This window comes from Cygnus atratus, chromosome 10, assembly GCF_013377495.2.
Source record: "Cygnus atratus isolate AKBS03 ecotype Queensland, Australia chromosome 10, CAtr_DNAZoo_HiC_assembly, whole genome shotgun sequence".
Taxonomy (NCBI): Eukaryota; Metazoa; Chordata; class Aves; order Anseriformes; family Anatidae; genus Cygnus; species Cygnus atratus.
In genome coordinates this window covers 18,689,266-18,716,477 of record NC_066371.1, presented here as the reverse complement: position 1 = coordinate 18,716,477, position 27,212 = coordinate 18,689,266, and the positions used below count along the sequence as shown (strand labels likewise).

The window sequence follows — 27,212 nt, the reverse complement described above, 5'->3', positions numbered from 1 at the left end:
GCGAGCTCCCCGAAAACGTTTTGGATGCTCTTAGGAATGTCTGAAAAATCAGAATAGGAAGTTTAAAAGGGAAGGAAAGAAAATATGGTGGAGGCTGAGGAAAAAATGTAGTGAACATATTTTATTTAAACCTCTTCCCCAATTTAATGAACATGTTGACCTGTTACAAGTTAAGGGTTTAAAGATACCCTAAATTGCATAAAAAGCCAGACTGCTTTTCATTTTAAAAAGTTAAAACCGTCTATTTGCAAGGCTTCTTTCAATCCTTAATTGGTAATAGCTGCTATCTAAAGGCAATGCTACCTAAGTTAAAAATAGGTCTGGAACTCGCCTGACAACCAAAAACATGTATGATGGTTGCTAGCTCCAGCACTCACAGCTTCTTTTGTTAAATGCCCTATAAATATAATCTACTTAATAATAAGAATGCTGTTAAATTCTGTTTCCTGATCATTTGTCCTGGTAGAAACTTGAGGAAAATAAGCAAATTGCCACCTTCACTCGTGAAGCCTGCAGTATGCCTGTTTCCCTCTTGGAGGGAACATGGGAATGTTACACTAGCCGAATTTAGGATGAGCCCGTGTACAGCTGAAGTAGTAGGGTTGTCTTGGCTGCAGACATGTCACGTGGAAAGTGACACGTGCATCCGAAGTGCGTGGCTGTATCAGAGAGCAGACCAGATAAGGTGTCCTGGGAGCTCTGTTCCTCTGAGCCACTTCACAGCGACTTCTGCCCCAGGGGCTCGGCGTGCTCAGCTCTCCCCTGAGCACTGCCCATCGTGCAGGCTTCAGTGCAAAACGTGAATGAATCTCAGGAGGGGGGAGAACAATAGAACAGGAGCCTCCAAATTCAGCATTGCCTGGCTATTAACATCATTTGAAAGTAACGTATCACCTACAGCTTCTACAGGAACCTTAGCTCTAGCATTTTTGAATACTTGAAGTGATTTATGTACCTGGTAATATCTTTGCCTGGAGAGGCTTTTTTTTCCAGTGTTTAAAAAAAAAAAAAAAGATTGAAATCCTCCAGTTCTCCTCCATTTCTGTCCATTCCCACCCTACTCTTCCCCCCATAATATATATATATATATATATATTTATATATTTTTTTCAGGAATTTAAATGCTCTGCTTCACCATATAGGGGACTGATAGTGGCTCTAGGTTCTTCTTAGCAATAAAAAACATTGAAAGAACCATATTTCTGATACTAAACCATGTGCTGTGTGCTTGAAGTGGCCAAGTTGAAGGCTCTGACAATCAACTTCTGTTGAATTCATTTCCAGTGTTTTTTTTAGATACTGTTTCTTCCAAGTGTTTTGACTCCCCTGCTCCAGCCCAGCACTTCTGTGCACACTTGGAAAGCCAAAAAATGCCTGTCTCAGCTGTTCCAGGTTGTCTTGGTGCAAACTCACCTGCACCAGCAGTCGCAGCCAGTGCTACAGCCGGCAGGTGGGAGCAGTGGAGAAGCAGGCGGTCTTCGTGCTGATTGCAGCAGGCAGCCTCAGCCTGGCAGTGAGGCAGGGAGAGCCCTGAGCAGTTGCATTTTCAGCTGCCTCAACCATTTGCTTTGTTCTCATAAGGGAATGCTGGTACCACGTCATCACCTTTCTCTGAGTTAGCAGTTGTGTCTGAATTAAAGATTTCTTCCTGAAAAGAAACACAATATTTTTTACAAAGTTGATTGGTTTGCCTGTTATACACAAAGTGTAATGCAACTCTGGGACAGCTGGCATGTCCCCTCAGTGCAGAAACATGGACACAAACCTGGGGCGAAGCCTAGGCAAACATGACATTCTGATGCAGGGGACAGCACTTCATAAATACACCTACTACTACCTCCATTGAAAATAAAACACTCATAATGATGAGTGGGTTTGGAAACGCCGATGTACTGAAGTGGGAAGAAATGTTGGAAGGAGGCAGAGCTCCTTGCAGCTTCCCGTTGCAGCTTGGCAGCATGGAGGCAGCTTACAGCGCACGCACTATTAGCAGGACACCACTGTAGGTCCGGCCCCAGTGGTGCTGACGTGGCTGCTGAAAATGAGGGTTCTGCTGTAGATGACTTGCAAGCAAGGAAAATTCAGTTAAGGTTTCCAAGGAGTATAATGGAAGAAAAAGAATCCAACTAAGTACATCTGTTTGGGGAGCTCCGCTTCATACAGAGCGTGGTCCCATGCACAGCACGACTGGGTGGATGCAGTGATGTCCTCTGAATGGAATCTGTTGTTTCATTTCAAGGGGAAGAGATAACCAAAGTTTTTATTGCCACACCCAAAGAGGAATAATAAACCAGCCAGGCAGCAACTGTCTCCAAACATCCCTTGTTACCACCCCATAGTCTCTGTGTTGGCTGGAATTACTTGGCTGAGCATGTGAGTGTGGGAGAAGACTGTCACTGGAGTCATTACGATAGATTATGATTGATGTACAAAATGGAAAATCCGTGTCAAAGGCAGATGTGATGCCAAAAGGCCCCTGCGGTGCTGGGGCTCATCTTGACTTGTTATACAGTGAAAGCAAACAAGGCTTCAAAAAAGTGAAATCATTTGATATGCTAATCTGTGTCTTGTTTCAGGCATAGTAATGTCACTGTGAACAAAGGAAAAGAAAGTAAACAGCTAAGACAGAGGGGACGTTGTCTTCCTGCTGCTGGAAAAGTTCTATTCCCAAACAAGATTTTTCTTAATAGTAAGAAATAGCTGATGGGACAATTTTGTCTTCAATATCTCTTGTTACCTCCTTAGCAATCACACTGTGAGGGTGATGTCTTTTGAAAAGGCAGCCTATCTTGAGACAGAATTAGCCATGGGCTTTGATTAATCACCAGTTTGTCTCATCCATATGTGTACAGAAATCATCAGCTACAGCTGAGAACACCGGCACCTGCAGTTGGTCAAATCAAGCCCACACGAAGCTTCACAGGATGCTGTTAGGCTTAGGCATACCTCAAATATAATTTCAATGAGAATTTCAGTCTTTTTTTTTCTTCATACCTACATCAGAATAAATGGCATTTATTATGGTATATCTGAGATCTAATCATAGACCCAAAATATTGATTTACGTCAACTCATAGCACAGTTTGCACAGTATTCAACATTTTCTGTATGTGTATTATTTTGTATTTGCAGGCTGCCTATCAGCTCTAAATTATTCCAAATTTGGGCCTGCTGTTCCCTGTAGAACGAATGCTTGCTTTGTGGAGAGCTAACTTGATTTGCCTTGGTCGCATTGGGAATTAGCGAACAAATTCAGCTCGTCAGGAGAGGAACTGAAACACTCCATTTGCTCTTTCATAAAACTGTAGTCTTCCTCCCACGGTAAATGCTGCAGCAATGATTTAAGAGAAAAGGGGAAAAAAAGGAAAAGAAAAGGAAAAAAAAAAAAAAAAAGGCAGCATCTTGGTTTTGTCCTATGATGCTATCGCATGTTATTTTAATCCATTTGATCACTGGCTGTGCATAAATGCTAGAAACATGGATGAAGCAAGTGATTAGTACTCTTGTATTTAAAAAGTCTCTTGTAGATCTCAGTATGACATCCACCTTAATCTATCTTTAGAGACATAAAATACTGTTGCTGCAGATGCTGGTAATGTCTAAATATTGCACTTGAATGTGAATCAAGGAATGCATAATATAAGTACACCAATTACATCGATGCCTCAAATACATGCTCAAGTAGATGTAGGTGACACCAATAAGCATGCTGTTTGGTAGCTTTATACTACACCGAAAATAAACTACTGGTCGTTTAATACTTCATATATAATGGACTTATTTATGCTAAATCAAGTATTCCAAGTGTACACCATACACAAGCAAGAAATACGGTATCATGGTCGCCCCATCTCTCAAAATCGCATGTTAAGGTGATCAGGAGTGTTCAGCTGATCTGCCTGAACTTGCATAGCTTTTTCCATCGTTTAAATGTATTCCAATGGTTATGTTAAGAACAGGTCTGCAAGTTTTCTAATGCAATTTTTCTCCATTATGTCTACTGATTTAAAATGTATAATGTGCTGTGGAACTTGTTCTAACTTTTTTACGAGCCGTCAGTCGCTTATTCCTGGAATCATTGTCAGAAAATCACTGAAACAGAATCTATTTCAGACTAGTAGTACCAGTCATGAGATCCTAGATAAAATGGTCTTATACAAAATGGAGTTGTGCAACAGAAAACAGACATTTAATCATAAAAGCATACTGTTCTCCCAAGAAGTAGCATGAACTTAGTTTCTTGCTTAATTAAGTTTTATAATATAAACATTCATTTAATGTCTTTGATCCAGAAGAACCCCTGATAACTGTGCCATTGACCTCTTTGCACAGAAGAGAGTGTGGTCTAGTGGGCTGAGCTTTAAAGGCTCGGGAAGTTTTAATGTCATAGCAACAACACTGACTTTCTGGGTGGTCTCAGAGAAACCAGGGTAGAATTTCAAGGACTTGTCTTTCAGTTAAAAATAATAATAACAACAACAAAAATAATAAAACTTCTCTATATAGGGTGATTCTTTGTGTTTGTTGAGGCTTAAATCCTATTCAAAGTTTTGGTGATAAATGCAGTGCACTTAAACTAAATCCTTGAAAAATTAAGGGCTAAATTCTCCAGCGTAGTATAAAAAGCAGCAGTGTAAATATTTAATACTCTTCATAAATCCCTATCATCATTGAGAAATTGTGTGTTTTGTCATGCGTGGGGTTTGGGTTCTTTTTGAGGGGTAAATATTGTCATGAAGACAAAATCCAACTATCACTTACCTATCTGTGAGGTTTCAGGACAATAAGAGAATTCTGTGTGCAAAGTGAGTAAGTTTTGTGGTGTTTTAAAGTCAGATTTTACTGTTTTATTTTTGATGTAATTTATAAGCTAAGTGTCATAGCTGACATTCACTATTGAAAGCCATAACTTTGTGTTCAAACACAGCCTTAGAAAATGACTCATTACTTCTTTTAGCACTACGAAGTTTATTACAGTACACGAGAAATTTTGCAAACAGCTGGGAGTTTATTCAGCCTCAGCCGTATCATTTAGTGTGTTTGGTAAGCCTTCACAGATCCAGTAAGTGATTTGCTAAGGCCCTCTTACTGGGCTGGGTTTGTTGTTGTTGTTGTTTTTTTTAAGTGGAATAAATTAGACCAATTTCTGTAGGTGCTGCATAGGTAGGTTTGTCTTTCTTGACAACTTGGAGCAATATTATATGTGGCTTTCTGAACAGCCTCTAATAATCTTCTCTGGCTTGCAAATAATGTAAACAACAAGTCTTGTAAATCACAAAGAAAGAAGTAACCCGAGACTTCAGATGAGAAAGCTGGCTTCTCTCTGAGTTCATTTGAGTGGAGGTCGGAGGAATCACTTGGAAATCGTGAATCAGTGCTTGGCGGCTGCATGAACCTTGGACTAACTTTTTCGTATGCTGCTAAACTTTCTTGTTCCTTGAGTTACTTGGAATCGTTCTAACTTTGCAAACACTTCAGAGGAGGTCATGAAGGGAGATGGCAGTGCAATGTGGAATCTGATGTGGAAATACTGCATTTCTGTCAGGACGATCAGGTACAGTAAGACTATTAAAAACTTTACTTCGTGGTAAGTGTCTGAAAGCTGCGTGCATTGTCTCTTACCCTGCATGTATTCTTTTGCCCTGCATAGTTAACTCTAAGTAGTCTGAGATGCTTGTTTGGGTAGCTTCTTTCTTGTCCTTATACTAAAGCTTTGAAAGGAAAAATACAGGGTTACTGTAAACAGTCTTCAAAGAAAGAGGAGCTTTCATGATTTCGGTCTTGGAAATACCTCTGCCTCATTTGCAAGCAGGCGGAATTTGGAATATGAAAGAAACCTGACTTTCATGAATATTTGCCTATCATCATCTTTTATTCATTATATCTCCCAAATCCAGAGATTAAGCATGTGTTTAGCATGCCGCAAGCATCATTTGCTTCAGACAGAGGAGAAGGGGGAGAAAAGAAGGCGGAGGCTTTTATGGGAGAATACAACTCTTAAGTTTCAAACGTCTCTAAGCGAGTGTAGCGCTCGTGTCTTACCTGTGTGCATTGTGTGAAAACGCAGCCGTCTGCAGTGAGATGACAGGCTGTGGCTGCCGTGCATCGCCGGTCGCATTCTTTGAGTGGTTCGCGTTTGACATGCTGCGTGCTCCCTGCCAAGCACATTGCTGGAGATTCCAGTAGAGTTTATTCCAGGAATGGAGCTATTGAGTGAGACACTTGGTGATTGTGCATTCTCACAGCAATTTTATGTATTTAAAAATAGCTAGCCATTCTCATGCTATAGTTTCTTCATGTTTCGGGGTTATATGATCTGAATGGTACATTTTGTCATGCAAGCTTCCCTTGAGAAATCATGTAATCTAAATAATGACGGCACTTCACACTGCATAATTATTCTGTGCTGAGGAAAGAGTTTAGAGAGCCTGGATTCCTACATGAACATTCATTACAACCAGAATGATGCTGTGGAGAGCTTTTATCATCAGGATGCTGAAATAAAGCTGAAAAGCCACTTAGTTCCCAGCAGAGAGCGAGTCAATACAGCAGAAACTGGAAATAATCCCTGAGAGAGGATTCAGTTAAAATAAGAAATTTTACTTATGATCTAGTTTTGGAACCAGAAATAGAGGGAAAGCCTGAAATGAACCAAATTCGTGCTTAAGTACAGAGAAACAGTCGTTACAGCACAGATATTGATCCTGACCTTAGTACTGCCGTAAATTTCTGAGAAAAGTCCAGCGCACAACTCAGGCTGTAAAAGCACGCGTTCCCCACAAGACTGAGCTTCAAAGGTTCCTCGGACTATTTGGGTGCGGCTATTTTTCTAAAGCTTAATGGGCAAATTGTGCTCACCTATAAACAGCCACATCTATCTTTTATCAGTGAACTTACTACTGGTCAGAGTATGTTGGTTGAACATTAGCTTCATAGTTTACAGTAGTTGCTTATTTATAGAGCAGCTCGCTGGCTCCCACAGCTAGCATAATGCAAAATAAAGTTCGTTGTTAAAGTGCTGCGAGTATTTTCAGTTTCAGTTGTTGGTTGTTCTAACAGATCGTATCTTCATTGTAAGCAACTTCAATGAATCTGAGAGCATAAAGAAAATATTTCCTTTGTGGAAAAAGGTCTCTACCACCTTAATTTGCTTTTCTGTTATCTTTCAGGAATCCTGAGCCTCTCCCTACATTCTAGGAGGCTGTCACTAACCGTTCTGGCTCATGTCTGTATTCACCAAGTATGAGGCTATACCAGTCTTTCTCCCTCTCTGCCTCCTCCCATTTCTAGAGAACTGAAACCCATGCAGCCCCTGCTGGAGATTTCAGTCAGCTTAGGCACATCTTATTTAGGGTTCCATTGAGCTTGTTTTTTCCCTCTGTGTGCAAGCCGCCCTGGTAAAAGTATTCCTACACACCCTTGGTGCCACCGCACCAAACAGCAGAGCATTGCCTTGACTACACTGGGCCAGTTGTACTTGGGCTTCCAACGAATGTGCAGAGCCTGAATGAGGGGTTTTATGCCTGAGAGAGAAAACAGTCCCACTCAAAAGGAAAATTGTTAGTGCTGGGCTTCAGGGTTGGTCTTGTTTTCATTGGAATCCAACTGCTTTAAAAATTGACTGAGACTTTGTTGTCTGTTTTAATTAGACCGTGCGCCTTGCGGGGAGAGAGCATCTACATCCATATGTATGTGTTTAAGTTTACGGTGGCTAGATCTTAAAATCGTAGGGTCATGCCTGTTAGCAAGGTGAAACACATGTCACACTAGAAGAATTAAGGCACAAAATGCAGCGGTTTGTTTTTTACATGGGGAAGCTTTAAGTCATGTTGTAGTAAGTTTAGGAGAGGGCGGCACAGTGTGATACAGAAAAACACTGTGCTGTCTAAATGTCTTTTTTTTTTTTTCGTTTGCGGGGTGTTTGCCTACTCCTATAGTGAAATTAGAAGAATTGTAAAGATGAAGGGATTTCTTCACTAGCATACCACAGTTGAGCTTGTGACACTTAACACGAGACTTCCGTCCTGTCCAAGTGCTCGGCTCCCTGAGCCCCTGGGGAGCCTCTGATGCTACCAGGTTATCCCATGGGGCAGGAGGAGAGGCAGTGTGGCTGGGCTCGCAGCACGTCATAGGTAGCAGGGCAAGCCCTGAGTCCCGGGACAGTGCCCTGCTAGAGCTGGTCCCCAGCTCTCCAGAGGGAGCATTTTCGTTCCTGGCCGTTTTGCCCGTTTCCACCCTCTGGGATCTGGGCTCCTGATCCTCTTCCCTGGGCCAGGTCCAACCTCCCCCAGGCCAGCAGTGACTCACACCACACCATGCCATGGCATTTTTGACTCTCCTTGGCTACAGTGGTCACTACCCATGCAAGAGGTGTTACGCGTTCCTGCCCAGAAGCACTGCAGGTTGTCGCTGATATTCCTGACGAAGGGAAGAGTGCTGTCTGTCATGGGCACTGCTCCTGAGCGAGGGGCAGAGCAGTACCACTGGCTGTGCTGTCACAGTTACTGCCCCTTCTTCCTGAGCCCGTGCCTGGTGCAGTACATGCACAGAGGGCAAACTGCCCTTCCCACTGCTCTGAGGTTTGCTTTGGTGCAGTATTTCTCTGAAAAACAGCACTTTCCTCTTCTGGTGAAGACCTACTTGTTCTGGTATTTGCAGGTGGAAAGCACTCCCAAAATCACAGTTGGCAAAGCATGAAAGCAGTACTGGGGTGAAAGAATCAGTCATTTACTTTGTGTTAAGGTTGCATTTCAGTCACACACCATAGGTGGGGGATAGGCAAATATTTAGTTATAAAATAGTTTGTCAACATATTCAGATTAGCTATTGCATATATAGGGTCACATCAGTGTGCACAGAGAGGAACGTGTTATACCAAGCCCGGGAGCAGACCGGCTGCATGCTGAATTACCCGTGCTCTCGGTAACACGCCACACGCCAGTCAGCCCCGAAGGATGGGGTTAGTGGTTAGGGGAGCAGACTGGAGTCGTCTGAATCAGCAGATTCACAACCCACAGAGAATAAATTAAAGGGTTTGTAATAATGGAACGCATAGTTTTCAGCTTGCATCTTAAAGTTCCGTTTGCAAGTAATGGAGGAAAATCGTCAATAGTTACTTCTCAGTGCTCTACACATCTGGAAAAAAGTAAGAATTAGTCTTCAGTATGAGTTGTCATGGAGTTTCTTCACTTATTTTCCTTCTGCTACAAACATTTTCCATCTAGGTTCAGTCATACTTTATTTTTAGTCATCTGCTTTGTTTTTTCTAAGGACTGACAGAACAGTGCTGCATTTTCATCAAGAAAAACCAGCACCCTGACAACTGAAAGGGTCTCGCTTGAGCCTTAGTTGCGCTTTGAGCAGCATGAGCGACTGTGCAGGGGAGAGGCTGCTGGGGAAGCTTGGCGCACGTAAGGGAGGTTTGGGTCGTCTCAGTGAGGGCTTATTCATTTCTGAGCATCCATGCTGCATTAGGAAAGCTCAAACTGCTCTGAACAGTAATGCATTAAACAGGGGTCAGTATAAAGGAACAATATAACAAATCTAGTAACCCACAGTTCGGGTTCAGTGGCGGTATTGCCCCCACACTGCAGCTCCTTGCTCCTGCCCCCAGGCTGCCCGTGCCTGGTGCCAGCACAGGCGTTGTACATCCATGCAGGAAAGTCAGCTGGAAAAAAAAGTCGTTTCACCCAGGCGGCTGCAGCGACAGGGTTCACCACAAGGCCACCCAAAAATCTTATGCTAGCATTGGGTAAGGGAGTATAGCGAGCAGCGGTGGGAGGGCAGGGGACACGGAGCTCACAGCTGCAGTGACACTTCACCCCCGGGAGCTGCAGTGGGCTGCACAGACAGGGCTGAGAGCTGAGGCTAGAAGTAGTTCGTGCTGTAGGTGATAGGAAACTGTCCTCTGCTGATACTTGCCACTTGTTATGGCTGTTTAACTGTCACACATAGCCAACGATAATGGGGTATATATTCAGATCTTTAATTTATGCACCTTGTTTTCCATCTGAAATGGAAACTAGAACACTGATCTCAGATATTCCTCCTGGCAACTACTGGGATAATGCCTGTACAGCTTCTCAGAAAAGGAGACTGCTACGTTTTGTTATAGCAGTAAGGAATGGAGTTGGCACCTTTTGTTGAGATCAGACATTATCAAAGTGATTTTCTTCTAGTTGTTTTATGGCTTACGCGCTAACAAGATTTACTGGGGGTTGAGGGGATCACCTGTAAGATTAAAACAACAAAACAAAAACTCTCAAGTCTTCCATATTGACTCCTGAACTTCAGAACATGTTGATTTTTGTATTCAGTTTCTGTGTGGGTTTGTTTGTCATCTTGAAATCTGCATTGTCATCTTGAAATACTGCATCTGGGAAGCTACGAGACAAAGCCGAATGCAAGCTGTCATTAGCAGTCTGGATGCTTTAATCATCATCCAGTGGATGGCTCTATATAGCCATTACTCTTGTATTTTAATACAGTACAACTGTAATTATCCTAGTGCAAACCTTCCTTTGGGTTAAAAGATCTCTGCAGAATGACAGTGCCAATAGCACACTGCAGTTAATGAATTTTTAATAAGCTCCTGATTCCAGTGTAACAAATCATTGCGAGGTTAGGATGAAGTTGGTGCCTTCAGAATCCTGAGTTAGGAGGTGTGAACGTGTCCTCGTGCACTTTTCATAATAAAATACTAAAATATGTTCTTTGGTTACATATGCCATGTTTGTCTTTGGTCTATACATAGGAATCTGGAGAGGAAATCATTCTGGTATTAATTCACCTGAACTCAGTTGTTCTTCCTAAAGCAGACTTGCTCAAGGGGTGAATTACCCATTGCTTTGGGTTTGTTTAGGATTCATATATTTTTTAACTCTCTTTAAATGCTGCTCATTTTCAGCTAGGGTGTATTCATGTTTACACAGCTAGATTATTTTAATCTGATTTTTAATTTAAATTAGTGGTTTGTGACAAGTTCAGGAAGGGCATGCTGAGCTTTAACAGGTTGCAGATCTGTTGGTGCAAGACCAGCCCCTCATCAGTTCCATTTGCTTCTTTGCTACGAGCGCTTGTTAAAATGCTGCTCCTTAGTATTTCCACATGCTCTCTCCATCTTTGTGCGCCATCTGCAATGTTATTGCTAAAAGCTAAAAATTTATAGTCAGGGACTGTTAGAGACAGTAGATGATTTAAATGTAATCCCTGTTGGACTTGTAGTGTAACAAAACTGCCACAGAAGTTGCAATATTTGCACATAATTAAGCCTTTCTTCACATGGAAGTCTTTCAGGGTGAGTGTGTATAACTGTCAGCCTAGCAGTAGTGCTTTTTGGTTGTGTGCTTTCCTGTACAAAGAGCCAAGGTACTTAAGAATTTGAAGACTGTGGGGTGTTGTTTTTTTAAGAAGGATCAAATAATTGCCAAAATGAGTGGTGGACCAGTGTGAGGTCTGAAGGCTGCTTTTAGTCGCTGCCTGTTCCAGTTTTATTCTAAGAGTGTTGTTCTTTATTTTAAAGCTGGGTCTACAGAGTTGTTCCTGTATAAAAGGACCTGATGCCAGTTTAGCTAATCTGACTTTAAAAAATGGAGTTAACTGGAGTCAACTTCTAGCACTCTTCTGGGTTTTCATCTTTTTGCATTAAAATAGTTGCATCAGGCTTTAGCTCAAACCTTTAGTTTGGGCTTCGAACAGCCCTGGGTTGAAGCTGTGCCACAGTTCTGTCCTTTCATGACATGGAGCATAATGAGCATTGAAATCCCAGAAGTCAGAAACCTAATCCCAGGCATTCTAGAGAAGTTAACAGACTGTCTTATTATTTATTTACATAATCAAGCTCAGAGGAGCTACTTGATGCAGAACCATGGGTTACCATGGTAAAAGTGTTTGTCTGCTTGGCACCTAGAATGCTTCCACTGCTGGTCTTACTGCTTCTCAGACCCACCTAGCAATTGTCTTTTAGGATTTGTTTTAAAAGGGTACTGCTTTTAATGTTCTTAGATTGCCCAATTGATTGGTTTGTGGGTTTTTACCATATTTTGAGAACTCCTGAAGCTGCCTTTCAGCTTGTGTCTTTTGGCACTGAATGTAGAAACAAACAAACAAACACTATATGGAAGTGTTACCTGCTTGTAAATTTGAAGAGACTGCTAGATTGTAAAGCAAATTATGTAGCGAGAAAATAGAGCTGTGCATTAATCTGGAGTTAACAAGATTTTGCATGTTCCGGAAGGAGTCAGTTGACTTTTTAGTAATTGGTGAGTACTGATTAATGTAATGCTTATGAATTGTGTGATTAACATCCATGGATGCTGTAAATTGATCATGAAAATCCTGGTATGTGAAGTGATTTTAATGAAAAAACTTCCTAAAAACCTAGGAAAGACTTTATTCCTTTTCCAATAGGAATTCATTTTACTATACAAGTGATACCTCATTCTTGATATGCATTTTGAACACTGTGTAAAGCATCTTTTTTGTTTCTGTGCAGTATCTGCCTTTTCGCCTTTTTTTTTTTTGACAATAATTATAAAAACAGCAAGAATTTATGCGATAAGCAGTGTCCCATATTCAGTCATCTTTTAGCAGGAGACAGTTCATTAGTATAATTAACTGCCAGCCAGTTAATAAGTGACTTAAGTATTTGAAGTGTTATTAGATTGGTTTTTGGTTTTTCCATGCACTCACCACTGGTGAGGGGACAGGAGCGCTGCTTCGTTACGAGAGTTCAGGATCTCATGACAGCTGCAGTAACAGACCAAAAAATCAAAGCTGATTACCTTCCTATGTATTTCAGACCATCAAATCTGACTGGCTTAATGAACCTTAAGCAAAAGTTGAGGTAGGCGAGGCACAGTTGCCTGACCTGCTACGCTCGTGGAGCACTTCCATGAGGAGAGTGTCCTCAGGCTTAAACCTGCATGCTGCAAACTGATTGATTAAAAATTAAATCCATTTTTGAGTTGGTCACACCTGTGTTGATCTGCTGGAAAGGGCTCAGCAGCATGCAAAGCATTTTGCGTTTAATGAATTCTCAGTCATTTGTGGTAGCAGAGTAATGAAGAGTATTCTTTCATAGCAGCAGGGGGCCACTTTGACGGTGTAGTGGGGCCCAGTTTGTGTAGGGAGCAGCACCATGGCTGGAAGTTACACAGGAGGAGTTGTCACCCTGACAGGAAGCATTCTGGTTCAGCAATCCCAAAAGTTCTTTATTTTCATACATTTATTTTAATATTGATGTCTTCCTGGACGCTATCGCGTACCACATTGTCCTGTGCAGTAGGCTATGTTTACAGCCACAGTTCGGTTACTGTTTTCTGTCCTGAATATCACTTGGCAGTATTTGGGCATCAAGCAATGCGACCTTTCAAGGGAGATCCTTGATAAAGGTATCTGAACACTTACACTGCTGCATTATAGCAGAATGAGTTCCTGTGACCACATAAACCCGTGATGGCCATTTCATGCCGCCCGTCGGCTGGCTGAGCATTGTACGTAAAGCAGAGCTGGTGTGCAGCTGAATTGCTGGAGAAGCTGTACCTCAGTCTGGGCTCCGTTGTGCAGTTAGCATTAGCTGTGTGTGCTGTCACTGCCTGGACAGGAAGTTATTCGCTGTGACCTTTAGCAGAGGTCTGATAATACAATTTCACCTGCAGCCTGCATGTTTTTTGTGTTAAAGCAAGAGATATTTCCCCAAACCTGAGCAGGTTATAATAGCTCTGTCAAAAAGGCAGAATGCAAAGCCAGTGTATGCTGATGCAGGGGGAAATATGACCTTTTTGATGCTTGGGAGCCTTCAGAATATGTTATGAGTCTTATGAATAACGTACTTTTCTATTAAAAGGACAGTTGGGTTGCAATCTCAGCCATGAATTACTGCCCTTACGTATGCTGTAAAGCTTCTGTTGCCCACAGGCTTTGGAAGAAGATCTCCTTGGATGATATTTTCTGAAAGTTTTTTCCACCTCTTGACTTTTAAATGACTTTTTGGCTATTTCTCCTCTCTTAGTAGCTGGCAGGGGGAAAGTGCATGACTGTGGTCAGTCCTTCCTCAGCAAGAAGGTGTTTATTGACCGCCTCTCGGCCGTCCTGCTCGGAGGAGCGCCTGGTCCCACGGCTGCTGCAGTCCTGAAGCTGTAGGTAAAGCAGCTGGGCAATTTCAGAGAAAGCTGGGGGAAGGAGATGCTGAGCTTCTGACGCCTCCTGGAAGATAAAAGGCAAGTTTCTACTATTGCCTTGGATCCTCTCATCCAGGAGTGAGTCTTGTTTTCTTTTGGAAGAAATAAAAGCTAGATAGAAATAAAAGCTATTATTGACAGATATAGCTATGAAAAAGGCTAAATAAAAGCCATAAAAGCAGCTTCAAAGCTGTTATAGTTTTTTATAATGTCCTAAGGAAATAGAAGTTGATATAACAAAAGTTTGAGAACCAAATTAGTAGTTACTCTCAGTTAAAATGCATATTTTTAATCTTAGGCATTCAGCTTAGTTTCAAAGCCCACTTGCAATTTACTTAGAATTGTTGGATGTCCACAAGATGCCTGCAGACCTGTATGCTGCTAAATATGAATTCTGCATAGGTAGACATATTTGTATTAGCAGATGTTTGTATGGTCTAATTCCCTTTCATGCTTAAATCAGGAAAAATGAACTATTTCACCACATCAGTGAAGTAGGGACAGATTGGTCTTCTGAATAGCTTATTATCTATCTGAAATTATCTTTTGATGCTTGAAAATAAATGTGAAGTAGGCATTATGAAAGGCATACTTTTTAATCTGTTTGGGAAAGCTGTTTGAATTGCTGTAGGCACACAGCTCTTAGTATAAGCACTTTACCACAAACAGCAATACTCAAGATTTCTGTCTTGCAGTGTACTCTACTGTGATTTTTCTGGACACGTATGCAGAGACCTGATGATAGAATTTCACTCAGTCTGTATATTTTCAAGTTAATGTAACAAACACTTGTGGAGGAAAGGGGCCAGTGAGATGGATAAATACCTGACTTCTTTCCAAATGGCCAGTATTAATTCTTTAAAAACAAACACATGGAAAAGAACCTGTACCTTAAAGTCAACTTCTTGAAAACTTGTCCCAAGTTGTTTATTCTCTTTCAGGATCCGAAGCCACTGCATTTTACTGGTTATTCTACCTGCTTATTCTAAGTACTTAAGCAGATTTGTTATTCAGGTTATTGAGACTTGCCCAGCAGTTCATACCGGCATCTTGTGAGACTACTCCCTCTAATGCCAGCCTTGCAGGGACAGGCCTTGGAGTGTCTTGGAGTAAGAATGGGGTGGAGATTGAGAACTTATGCTAAAAGGAGTATAAATTATATTTCTTAGGTACTTTTTGTGCCAATGCTGTTCTAGCCTGCTTCCTCTCATCTGATTGTTTTGGCGGTACAACAATTCACTGTGCTACGTGGTGATAGGTAAGCAAAGGAATCCAGGATAAAAATAGACTGCCAAAAATGGGTCAGGGCTAATGGGCTAGCATGATCAGGGCTTCTTATGCCATTGTCACTTGTGGAGGAAATGTTTAGCAAAGAAAAGTGTAACCACACTGACAGGGCCATTTCCTCTAAAATAATGAAACAATGAAGTTTTTAAAGAAATTGGGAGTGGGCTCCCTTAAAGCGTATCAGCCATATGTGCCATTTCAAAGCAAAGATGGACAGGCTGCTATGCAAAGATATCCAAAATGAAAATCATACACTTGCTGAAAGATGCATAGCAGCAGCATAGCAAGTTATTTCAGCTTGTTTTTCTTCAAAAGGAAAAAGACCTGTGCAAGTTACTTCTGTATCTGACCCTCTATTTCTTAGCATGTACTCAACTGTTAAGTAAGCTTATTGGCTTAGTAGTGTTTTATATCAATATTTGATCATTTCCTCAGACTTAAAAGAAAATGCAGTATACTTGAGGCACTAAAGAACCTTACGGGAAAGCTAGGAGTGCACTGGGGGAGCTTTGTGAGTAGTCAATATCATAAAGCTTTTTTGAGGAGGGGGAAGATGCTTGCTTTGCATTTGTAAATATGTCAAAGGGTTAGTGGTTAGGTTTGGTCTGTTTGGTTAATTGAGTAGTTCATATAGTCATAGTAGGACACCCTGGAGATTAGAGATGAGAACTAAGAACGCTCTCAGAACAGAGAGTCTTGAAACCTTAACACAACTCATTATTTCATAGAAATTTGAATCTGTTTATTGGTGACTGTAAATTATCTGAATTCAGGGTCTGAAGGACTCCCAGTATGTAGTATCCTGGACTACCTAATTTTCTGCAGTAGTAATTTTTGGTTAGCGTGAAGATGAATTTTCTGATAATGAAAGTAAGTTCAGGGGAGAATAAATCCTTGCATGGCTTTCTTATACTTATAAACAATGAAAAAGGAGCGCTAACACTCCCCACCACACACACATCTAACCTTTCACGAGATGCTTTTCTGCGAGGTGATGACCTGCTATCTATTGGTGCCTGCTCAGAACCCCAGTAGCTCGCTGGGGTTATTCTGTCTTTCATTTCCTAAGTGGTGAGGTCAGGTACATGGTCCCTGACTCATCCATACCAGTGGCTAGTGATGCTGTTAATAAGAGAAACTGTGTACCTACCTAACTCTCCATCAAAGAAATAGAAAAAAATATATCATTGCCCTGAGGGTACTCATATCCATACATGTCTGAAACAGATGAGACAGTGGTTAGAAAATGAGACCTGCGATGGTAGTCTCAGCCTTTTCCATATCTGTCTGTAATTTTTTATGTCTACCAAAGCACAAAAGATGGATTTCACTGATTCTGTCTGAATCTGCTGAGGGGATAGGGAAGGGAGAAACATTTTGTCCAAAAAGTCAGTGTTCATTAAAAGGGAGATGAACTTTGCAACAATACTTTTAAAAAATTACTTTAAAATCTGGCCCTTATGTGTGCTATTCATACTTCATAACTTTCCTTTCAAAAAGCTTTTAAAACTCCTAAGCACAAGGCTAGGATGCGCTTTAGATTGTGAAATAATCTTTGCAGACCTCAGAATTTTTTCCGATGGTAATTTCAGAGCTCATATGTCAACAAATCAGTGCATGGTATTATCATTTCCCTCTGGACTTTTAAAATCTATACCTTCAGGGGAAATCTAGGAGCCATATGATGTCAGGTCTGAATATATTAATAAAAATGAAATGTAACATTTGCTAAAAATAAAATATTTTCGTCAGAGAAATCATATTTTTCTGATTAAGTGGTGTGTCAATTTTACATCACATTGACTAGAAGTTTCTGGATATCGGCTAGACTGGCAAGCTTTAACCAGCTTAGAAATACCTGGAATCTTCCTCTTAGCGTTAAAATACTCAAACATTTGCTAAAGTAATTATTTCTGTTGAACGAATCAGCAGTGTGTCTTGGGAATTTGCTAGTGATGAAGATTTTTTTCAGTCTACATGTCACAAAGTAATTCCTCACACAGGCTGCAAAAGGCTTAATATAATCAATCCACAAACAAATAAATATAACTACGTTAGTTCTTGAATGGAAGGAAGGCGCTGGAAAAATCTCAAACAAGGCATATTGTGCTTTGGCAAATATTTTTCAAGTGTTTCCTCCTCTTCAAGATAGAGATCCTTCTAATTAAACAAGTATGGCAACAAATGCTGTCCAGCTGAGGGTCAGGTATAGAGTTCAAATCCCAGATGGTCAATATCTATACGTGACTTATCTACCAGATGGGCTCCCATAAATGTTCCACTGGATTTTTTTATTCTTTTTTTCTCAACTTTCCAGTATTAAGGCAATTTTTTATATTATTATCAAATATTTATATTGTTTTATATTGACTTTTGCTAAGAATTATCTAGGTCGGAGGAAAAATTTCCCCAGAGCATATGTTCTACTTCTTGAGAGGTACTTTGTTCTGCACTCCTTTCCCATAAATTTCTAAAGTCAAAGGAGTTTCCAAAGGTGCCCTGAGAAAGGACAGGAATAAAAAGACACATGATCACGGGGGTGAGGAGGGTAACATCGGTGGTATTTACTTTTACCGTTTCTGTGGATGGTGAAAGCCTATTTGCTTTTACAGGATTATCAATTACAAATTTAAAATAACTTTAATGATTACCACTGATGAAGCACAGGCTGGCTGTAAAGCGTACTTTCATTTGCAACTATACCCAAATATAGCAATATAGTGGATTCCTTTGGGTTTATTTTTTGATTATGTGTTACTGTTAAACAGCCTAGGTAATGCAAATGGCAATATGTTGATTTGCGTATTTTGTAAATAGATTTTAAGTATTGTAGAGTGAGCTTTCTCATGGAGATATGAGGACTTAGATTTGTAAATCCTGGTGCTCCTAGCCTTTTTGTTTTTTGGAAGACCACACAGTACGAGATTACAGTTTCTTCTGGTACAAATTCCAACAACAGAATGGTTCCGTAGTTTACTTATAAGCAATAAGCAAGACAGAAACAGTTTCTGAACTCTAGTGAGTATAGCAAGATGGCCTGGAGAGAACAGAAGTCAAGTACTGCATTTATTACTCTTCTGTAAGCTATTCCACAATGGATCAATTACAAAGGTCGAACTGGTGGTTTTCCCAAACTGTGGTTAGTATTCAAAATGCCATCAAAACTTGACATTCAAAATCTAAGTTTTATTAAAAACTGAAGACAATATTTTAGAGAAATGCTGTTTTAGATCTTTTGTGGTTTTCTGTTTGTAAATACACAATATTCTTGCACTGGTCACTAGAATACTATTTAAAAAAAATAAAAATTGAACTCTTGTTGCAATAAATTATTTCTTATGCGCATTAGTCTGGGAGCCAGTCTGTTCTGACTGTACATGACTGGAAAGGTGCCATTAGAAATAAACTTTCTTCCCAAGCTGAAGGAATTGATTTGTTAACGGGGTGTGTAGATGAGCCTCTGTCTTCTCTATAGTAAACAATTTCTACTCATTTGGCCAGTTTTGTGTCTTTTCCTGCTGATTTTACCATGTCTTTTTTAGCTTTCGAAATATGTATATATTCAATTAAATTTATACAACAGCATGATACTAACCTAGCAAAACATTCCTTTTAGTCATCTTTACAAAGGGAAGACCTTTTCATCTGCACTTCCGTGCCCTCTTATTGTGCCTTTATTCTAAGGGATAAAAATACAGTTATTACAGGAGACACGTTCTCATATAAAGGTACTTAAGAAGCTGTGTTTGGGTTGTGCTTAACTCCACAGCAAACCTCAAAACTAAACACTTCAATGATGAGACAAACCTCATTTTGTGCAATATTCCATAGTTCCTTTAAGTGGCTTCAGGAACTTGAAACAGACCATGGTACTCATGGCAGCAAAGATCTCACTCACTGAAATCATCCTGCTCTACAGCTCGCTACAAACCATCATCTGGGCTTATAGTGCAAAGATGTTTCTTAGTAAAAGCATTAGCACATCGTAAAAGGAATGTGCTTGAAGACACAGTAAGTCCAAAGCTGAGGTTACAAAATATATGAGTCAGGCCAGAAAAATAGCTAGCTCAGATGTCTGTTCTAATGCAACTGGAGTTGTGGCCTAACAACTCGCTAAAGCCACAAGCACAGGCGGCTGCTAACCTGTTTTAATTATAGTTAACATGTTTAATTTTAAAAGTGATGTGAAAGCTGACAGGAAGTTTCAAAGAATTTTTCTTGCTTGTTTCTAAGCTCTTCTGTAATTGTAGAGCCCTCAGCTCACAAGCTCCTAAATTATTTACCCAAAATCAGCTTTGAAGGAAGAGTTTGGAAATACAAATAAAATAAAAACTAGGCATGGTGTATTAAGACATGGTAAAGGAATAAAACACAGATAAGGGTCCTCATAGAAGCACTTTGACTTCCAGTGATCTCCAGGGAACTTCTAACGAGTGAGCTTTAGAAGTCTTGCAGGCTTTTTGGTTGTTTTTCCCCCATTTCTGCTGCCATTGTCCCCTCTATCCCACTCACTTTGCCTTCTTAAAAATTAAGCAACTCCCTCTATTTTGCGTGTTGCCATGGCTCAATTAGTTACTTTTACACTGATCGGCCCTATTAGCAGGTGAAGAGGCTGTGTGCTCGGTTAATGTCATTTCCAAATGGCTCTCATGCTGAATTTGATCAGCTGGCTGTCCTACAGATGACACCTCCTGTTTTGTTGTTGTTTTAACTTGGCTGTAGAAACAAAAGGCCAGCCATGGATGTGTTTAACTTTCTGATTGCTTGTGGTACCAGAGGGGACTGACAAGCTGCCCGGGCAGCTGGTAGGCCCACTTCATCATTTTAATAGAAGCTAAACCCTGCCCCCAGTCAGTGGTCCTCATACACCAATCTGTCTTCACAGACTAAATTAAAAGCAGTTTCAGCATATGATTAGCTGTATAATAAGACAGTGCAAGGGATATGGAGAACAAAGAGTGTAGGAAGGCAAAAGGACACATCCTATCATTTTGTGTCCTGTGATTCAGAAAGGGACAATCATTTTCTAAAAATTACATTCATACAGTAACGTGTTCTAAACCAAGATCATTGCTGAGCAACAAAAGATGCTTAACATTAGCCTTTAAGCCTGCAGTGTTGCACAGGGTTTAACCTTACGTGGTGGCTGCTTCATCCAGTGCTGTGCATGGCTATATCGGCTGTGCAAAGGACTGCACGGTCAGAGTGCCGTGGGATAACACCACAGAAATTTTTTTCTTACTTTTCATTTTTTTACTATTTAATAGGACAAGTTTTTAGCTTAGACAGAGTCTAAATATACTTTCACACTGAAAAAAAGACTTCTGGTAAATACGCAGAACTTAGACATTGAGATGATCAATTTTCCAGCACTTGCCATGAACTTATGTAGCTTTTGTATCTGTTTTCCTCTTCAGAGTGTCACTTCTTCCTTCAGTATTTCCAAGCACATATTGAACATCAAAATAATTGTTTGGAAATGCTATCAAGGCAATATTTAAATGTCAGATACTGTAACACTGTGGCACATAAGTTAGTTCCCACAGCTACAGACATTATAAGAATACGGTGTGTTGAAAATTACCATGTTTAATGCTCACAGATTTCATCCAGAAGCTATGTAGAATCTGTAAAATCATGTTTACAGTTTAACAATAATGCAATAATTGGATGCTTTCAGTGTTTTCTGTGACTTAAGTGATTCATATTTTGTCGAGCTAGCTTTCAAAATCTTCACGTAATGTAGTTGTGGATGATTTGTTGGAAACTTCTGATACTTTCTCATCAACTACTGGTCTTTGCTGGCTTTGTTTTTGTGTGTGTGTGTTTTTGTTTGTTTTTAACAATTTTGTGCTGGAATGAATTTGAGGTGAGCAACATGCTAGAGATGTTGCACAGTGTGTTGCAGGCCTGAGTGCTCCCAATGCACTGGGGAAGGAAAGCTGTACTGCAGAGCAGGTTGGTGGGAAATTTAGATATTTGCTTTTGTACTAAGTCTTCAGGAGCAGATAAAGGTGTTATCTGTCCTCTTAGGAATACGTAAACTCAGAGTTGCTGTCTGTTGTGCCGAGCTTCATTTGAGAGGCGCAGGGGAGTTTGGCATGGCAGCAAAGGGCCTAGTCCCGCCACCTCAGTCATATCCCTGATGGGAGCTCGGCCTTGGGTCCATCTTGTACCTGAGAGGAGTGCAGAGAGCTATGGCTGTTTTTCACTCTGTCTCTCTAAACAAATTATCTAAAAGAATAACATTTTCAGGTAAAGCTAAAACAAATAAAGGAGCTAACCATCATTTGGGGGGGTCAGACTGTGGTTCCACCCGTGTGATTCAGGCCTTTATTCCTCCAGTATGACTTAATACTGAATGGAAAGGATGAAAAAGGAAGCAAACAAACAAAAAGACATCTGGGAGAGGTAATGCAAGTTCAGAACAAGGCCCGGGAAGAAAGGTTGAAAATGGTGAGCTCAAACCAGAATGGAAGAGGTAGCTGGGGAGATCTCCAGTCTCTTGAGGAACTGAAGTGAACCACACTGAGTGCTCAGTCTCTGTTACTGAAGTGCCCTCTTGCCTTACACTGCTTTGCAAAACGTAATCTTTCCACTGTCCTTCACTTCAGTGAAACATAATATTGGTATTTTTTTGGTTTGAGGTTAAATAGTATGTTTTCAGATGGCAGATAGTTGCATCCGTGCAACAGGAGCCACAAGCTTGAATACTATTTGACAAAGGTAAAAATCACTGATTATATGCATTTAGTCAATTATATACCTGCCCAGTGGAATTTATCCTAGAAATACTAAAAATTATGACACTCTGAAATATCATCCTGCAGTTGAATGCTGCCTACAGCCTCTACTGTCACAGTTGAACTGCTCCAAGTAAGGGAGAAGAGTCTGCACGTGTCTGTATGCTTATTTAAATATAAAACATTATTTAAAAGGCTCCAAAAGAAATCCTTACTGTTCAAGGTGAGTTCAAATTCTTCCAGTTCAATATTTTTATCACCTTTACAGCAAATGAAGTGCAAAGTCAGTACATCATGCCAGCTCTCACACAGCTGAATATTTGATGTTTACACTCAAATAGGGCTTAGGCCTAAACTCTTAAGGCAAAAGAATATCTTTTAAGGGTTTTCTAGATTAACTCAAGGCTTGAAACTGAATCCTGTATGTGAACTTTGAGAGGTTTGGGGAGGGCTGGTTTTGTTTCGGGCCTGCTTCTAGTTAAAAATGTAATGGGTCAGCTGTGAAATTAGGGAGGATGCTGACAAGACTAAAGAGAAAATTCTTTATTTACTAGGATTAGTAAATTAGGATTAGTAAGTATGAAATACCACAGCTCTACAGATAATTTAAAGAAACAGCACTCTTACTGTTGAAGTACAATGTCCTAAAGGTCCCTGACTATTGAAATTACACTGTGTGAAATACTCTGTTCCTTGCCTATTTCCACTCAGGACACCTTGACAACTTGAAGATTTACACTGACAGAATTGTTTTAATTCTTCAAGTGCATTGTATTTCAGTGAGGATATGTATGTAAAATTTGGATATGTAGGTAAAATTCAATTGTACTGCTCTATCATGCATTCATCAAGAGGTCACATGCAAGAAAAATATACTATTTCTGAACATACATTAAAAAAAATGAAGATAATTTTTAACAGTAAAATGTCTTTATATGAACAGTGCATATGTTCCTAGTCTGCTAGCATACCAGTGAATTTGGATTCCAACAGAAATATGTTTAAATAAATTTTGCTTGCAAAAGGGAACAGCCATTGCTTTCAGTGGAAGTCCCTTCACAAAGGCACACGGGTGCTGCAGACCGGTGCCTGCAGAAGGACTGGAGGTGGTGCCATTTCCCCAGCAACCCGCTGCAAGTGCCGAGCTCTCGCTGCAGCAAGTATTGCCCATCATTTCCTCAGTTCTTAACGAGTAAATGAAGTTTGTGATGGATGTGTGGTATCTAACTTAATAATAACTTTGTTGTCTTTATTTTTTAAATTAGCTTAAAATTTAAAAGAAGACACTTGATTCTTCGTTTGATCTCAATGTGTCTTGACTTGTCAGGGGTAAGGAACATTTCATTTCCTCTGACAAAAATGAATAAAAGCTGTGCTTATGTCTAAAAATCCGTCCTATGGTCTTGATTCATCTGAATAGTAATGCGTTCAGATGCTCATAGTCACATAGCTTATAAGCTATGTTTTTAGTTTAGGAACATAAACTAGGGGTTGTGCATCATAATTATTTATTTATGAACAGCAATTACAATGTTCTGATCAAGTAAAAGTCCGTGCTGTTCACGGGGCTTTTTTGTTTTCTGAGGAGCTTGCTGCCTTTGGTGTCGCAAGTACCTTTAAAATTCTAAGTACAAAAAAATAAGGAAGAGAAAGTGATTATAATGAAAATATAATACAAGAAGAAATTGTTCTGACTTATGAGTGGATGCCAATTTATGGTCATCACAGTTAGAGGCAACATTTTGCATATTAAAACTAAAAGATTCCTAATGGTATTAATTAGAGTTAGTAAATTTGCCAGTAAGGGCAGAAAGAGTTAACACAACTTATTTGTTGTGGTTTTGGAACCAAATTAGTAAAGGTCTTCATATTTTCTGAAGTAATATTTTCTAGTCTGTATTTCAAGAAGATAAAGAGCACCTGTTAAAGCAGCACATCTGGATAAATCGTGTCCAAATGTTTTCAGAAGAGTTGGCCAGTGAATTCTCTCCAACATATAATATTCAATTATTTTGTGGGAATGGGAAAAACAGAATCCATACCAATGCAAGTTAATGCAATATCCATGTTTGAGGAGGAGGAACTAATTGTTACTATTGATAACTTTATGTGCGCAATCCTGCTACAGGTTTATGACAGAATCATGACAAGTACAGTGATCGTTATTCTTTGTCATGAATTGATATGGCATTTATTGACTTAATTTTGTAAAATACTTCTGTTTCTAACATTATTAGTTTATGCAGTCCTATATTGCTTATTATAGATTTGCAAGGTGTTTGAGTTGTCCAAGCCAGTGGTCTCCAAACTCCTTTGATCAAGCACCTCTATCAGTAAGAAAAAAAATATTGGAGCACACATTCTCAATATTTATTCATTTATAAATTATATATTTGTACTACTGAATTTCTTCAGGAACCCCAATAGATAATCTAGTGCACCTCGCTTTGGAGACCACTGATCTAAGCAACTAGAATCAGCAAAGCCCTCATGGTAGATGTAATTCTGAGTTCTCAAAACCTAGCTGCAAATTAGAATTATTGCAGAGCTGGTGAGTTAAAGTAGAGTCATAGGGACATCACACTAGATAAATTTCAATTTTCTGTTAAGAAAAATCTTGTATCTGTATATGACACAGATACAGAACCAAAGAGCACAACTGTCTGGAGAGTTTTGTCAGTAGAGCACAAGTAAGTGATGTGTGTATTTTAATACACTCAAATGTAGATCTGAATGTCTGCCTTTGCTATCTATTCTATCAGAAATGCATGTGGAATGACTTTGGCATTCCATCATTAATGCTGGCTTTTCATCTGGAGTTCATTGTGTTCAAGGCACTTTATTGTGCTAGTTTCAGCGTCCTAATGTAGAGACTGATAAACCCAATTCTTACTAAAGCGAGGAACTGCAGATTGAAAATTCTCGATAGGTCCCAATTCTTGATTTCTCACTGAACTGCAAACTAAGCATGCGTTAGTACCTCATGGCAAAGGCTTCATACCGTGGTTTGTGTGGGATCTTCACTTTGTCTCCCATAAGTAGTGGGGTTCCAGTAAGTTGAGTCCTATGCTTTGAAAGACTGAAATAGTTTTTCAAACTTAAGGAGAATTGAATTGTTGCATCCATTTGTTTTATCCAGCTAGTGGTGCACACAACAAATGCTTGGCATTGAATCTAGATGTTCAAGTATTTCTGTGCTGTGCTTGCCTTGCCTTGAGGGAGCCTAAGAGTAGCCAGGATAAGTTTGAGTCATGGTGAGAAAGTATGCGTGGTGCAGCCTTACAGTAGTCTAAGAACTGTTTAATGCCCTGTCAGTTTTAATGGGCAGGATGGAAATCAATTTTTAATCCTCTTATGCCCCTCTTTAAGACATGTAAGAGACAGACAAATGGGTGAAATGACCAGCCATGTTCATTAGTGGAAAAAGATATTTTTACCTTAGATTACAATTTCATTATTTCATCTCATAACTGAAACATGATTTTAAAAGTCACTATAATGTTGAGTTATTTTTAATTCTTCCTGGCTTTTAACTTATAAACAGGTGCACTTTCCTCCATCTGCCAGTTCTCTTCTCAGTCTTCTGCATATCCTGCTTGCCTGATTCACATGAGTGCCGAATTCCCACAGTTTACAGTCAGAAGTACATGCAAGTCAGAGGTAGTGCAGGATTACTGTAGCATATGAACTGCCAGCTATGGGGCAGTAGAACAAGCAACTGAGCCATCGCTAATTGTGGAGAACAACGTCCAGGGGATGGGTAGCCTAGGCTGCCAGCTCAGGAGCTGCTGTAGTTAGCCCAGTTTAAGTTATCCCCACCTATGATTCGAAGCTGCTTTTGCGTGTTTAAACGTGGTTACATGGAGTAAAATATCCTTCAGTAAAATATCATTTTGCTTTTTGCTTCCACAAGTGAACTTTGGTAGAGACAATGTGAAATGTTTTCAGCATTCAGGAAGGCTGAAATAATTTTGGTAGCTTCTACCTTTGGAAAATGCAAGGCCTGGGTTAAGTTTTCAGGTATCAGGAGAAACTGCTGAGGAGACTGTTGTCTCCAGACAGTTTCTTTAGTAACACACTACCCATATGTTGACTTTTTTTTCAAGGTAAATACAGATATGACATAACTTACATATGGTTTTAGAGGACTGTGTCATCAATTGCTACTTAAAACAAATGTCATCGTGGTCTTGTGGTCCTCTTAGAACTGAAATCTTAAACTACACAGCGAGCCCTGGGTAAATGTTTGAGGACATTTTTTCTTTTTTCTAATTATTTCCTGTATGGCAAATGACAGTAACCCTTATAATTGCTTAAGACCAGGTTTTACTAGTTGCTAAGCTAAAAGAAATCTAGCTAATTAGAGTAAGTAAAGCATTTCTAGCTGTAATGAAGATGTGCAAATGCCTCAAGAATTCAAATGTAACTATTTGTGAAGATCCCCAAAGCTCACCAGGACCGTGATCCCTTGTGCAATTAATGTTTTCATATTCAAGCAGGAATATATTGCTCTAGTCCATCTGAGATCTGAGTTACATTTTTCCTTTGGAAGGATGACGTACTGGGCCAGACTCTGCAAGGATTTGATCTCTGTGTGTTCTAGATATTTGTGTAAATTAATGTTATGCTCCATAAAGTGCTGGATTTGACTGTTGCTATATACATACACACAGAAAAGATTTGGTGCAAGCAGGCAGTATGACCAAATTGCTCATTTCCTCTTTGTTAATTATTAAAACTTGCTGCTTTTAAACAATTCCTATTAGGAACTTCATAAGAAAACTACTAGTTGTACTCTGGATACTTGTTTCTGATGACTCACTGTCTCCACTGCAGTTTTTGTGGTATCTTTATAGCTGTGATTCGTGCAGAATTCACACCTGCTTTGCAGAAGTATGAAACTAATCCCATTTCCTGATAAGGTAGGATAAGTCTGTGGGCACAACGCTGGGTTACAGCCTCACGTTTCATTGCCGTGTTCCACTTTGGGTTTGTTTTCTCT

At 39.9% G+C, this 27,212-nt stretch overlaps 1 protein-coding gene across 9 annotated transcripts in view; it reads left to right on the top strand.

The window, feature by feature from the left end:
* The window catches only part of IQSEC1 (IQ motif and Sec7 domain ArfGEF 1), a 160,147-nt gene that overhangs the window by 14,610 nt on the left and 118,325 nt on the right, over positions 1-27,212 (top strand). The window contains exon 1 of one of the 9 annotated variants that reach the window (XM_035558235.2): positions 4,973-5,554. The exons of 5 other annotated variants lie outside the window; for them this stretch is intronic. In XM_035558235.2, coding sequence (XP_035414128.1) covers positions 5,487-5,554 — 68 coding nt within the window. In that variant the 5' untranslated portion in view covers positions 4,973-5,486. Of the gene's footprint in view, positions 1-4,972; positions 5,555-27,212 lie in introns of those variants that run through there. 3 more of the 9 variants (XM_035558232.2, XM_050712695.1, XM_035558243.2) reach the window with 3 other exon arrangements.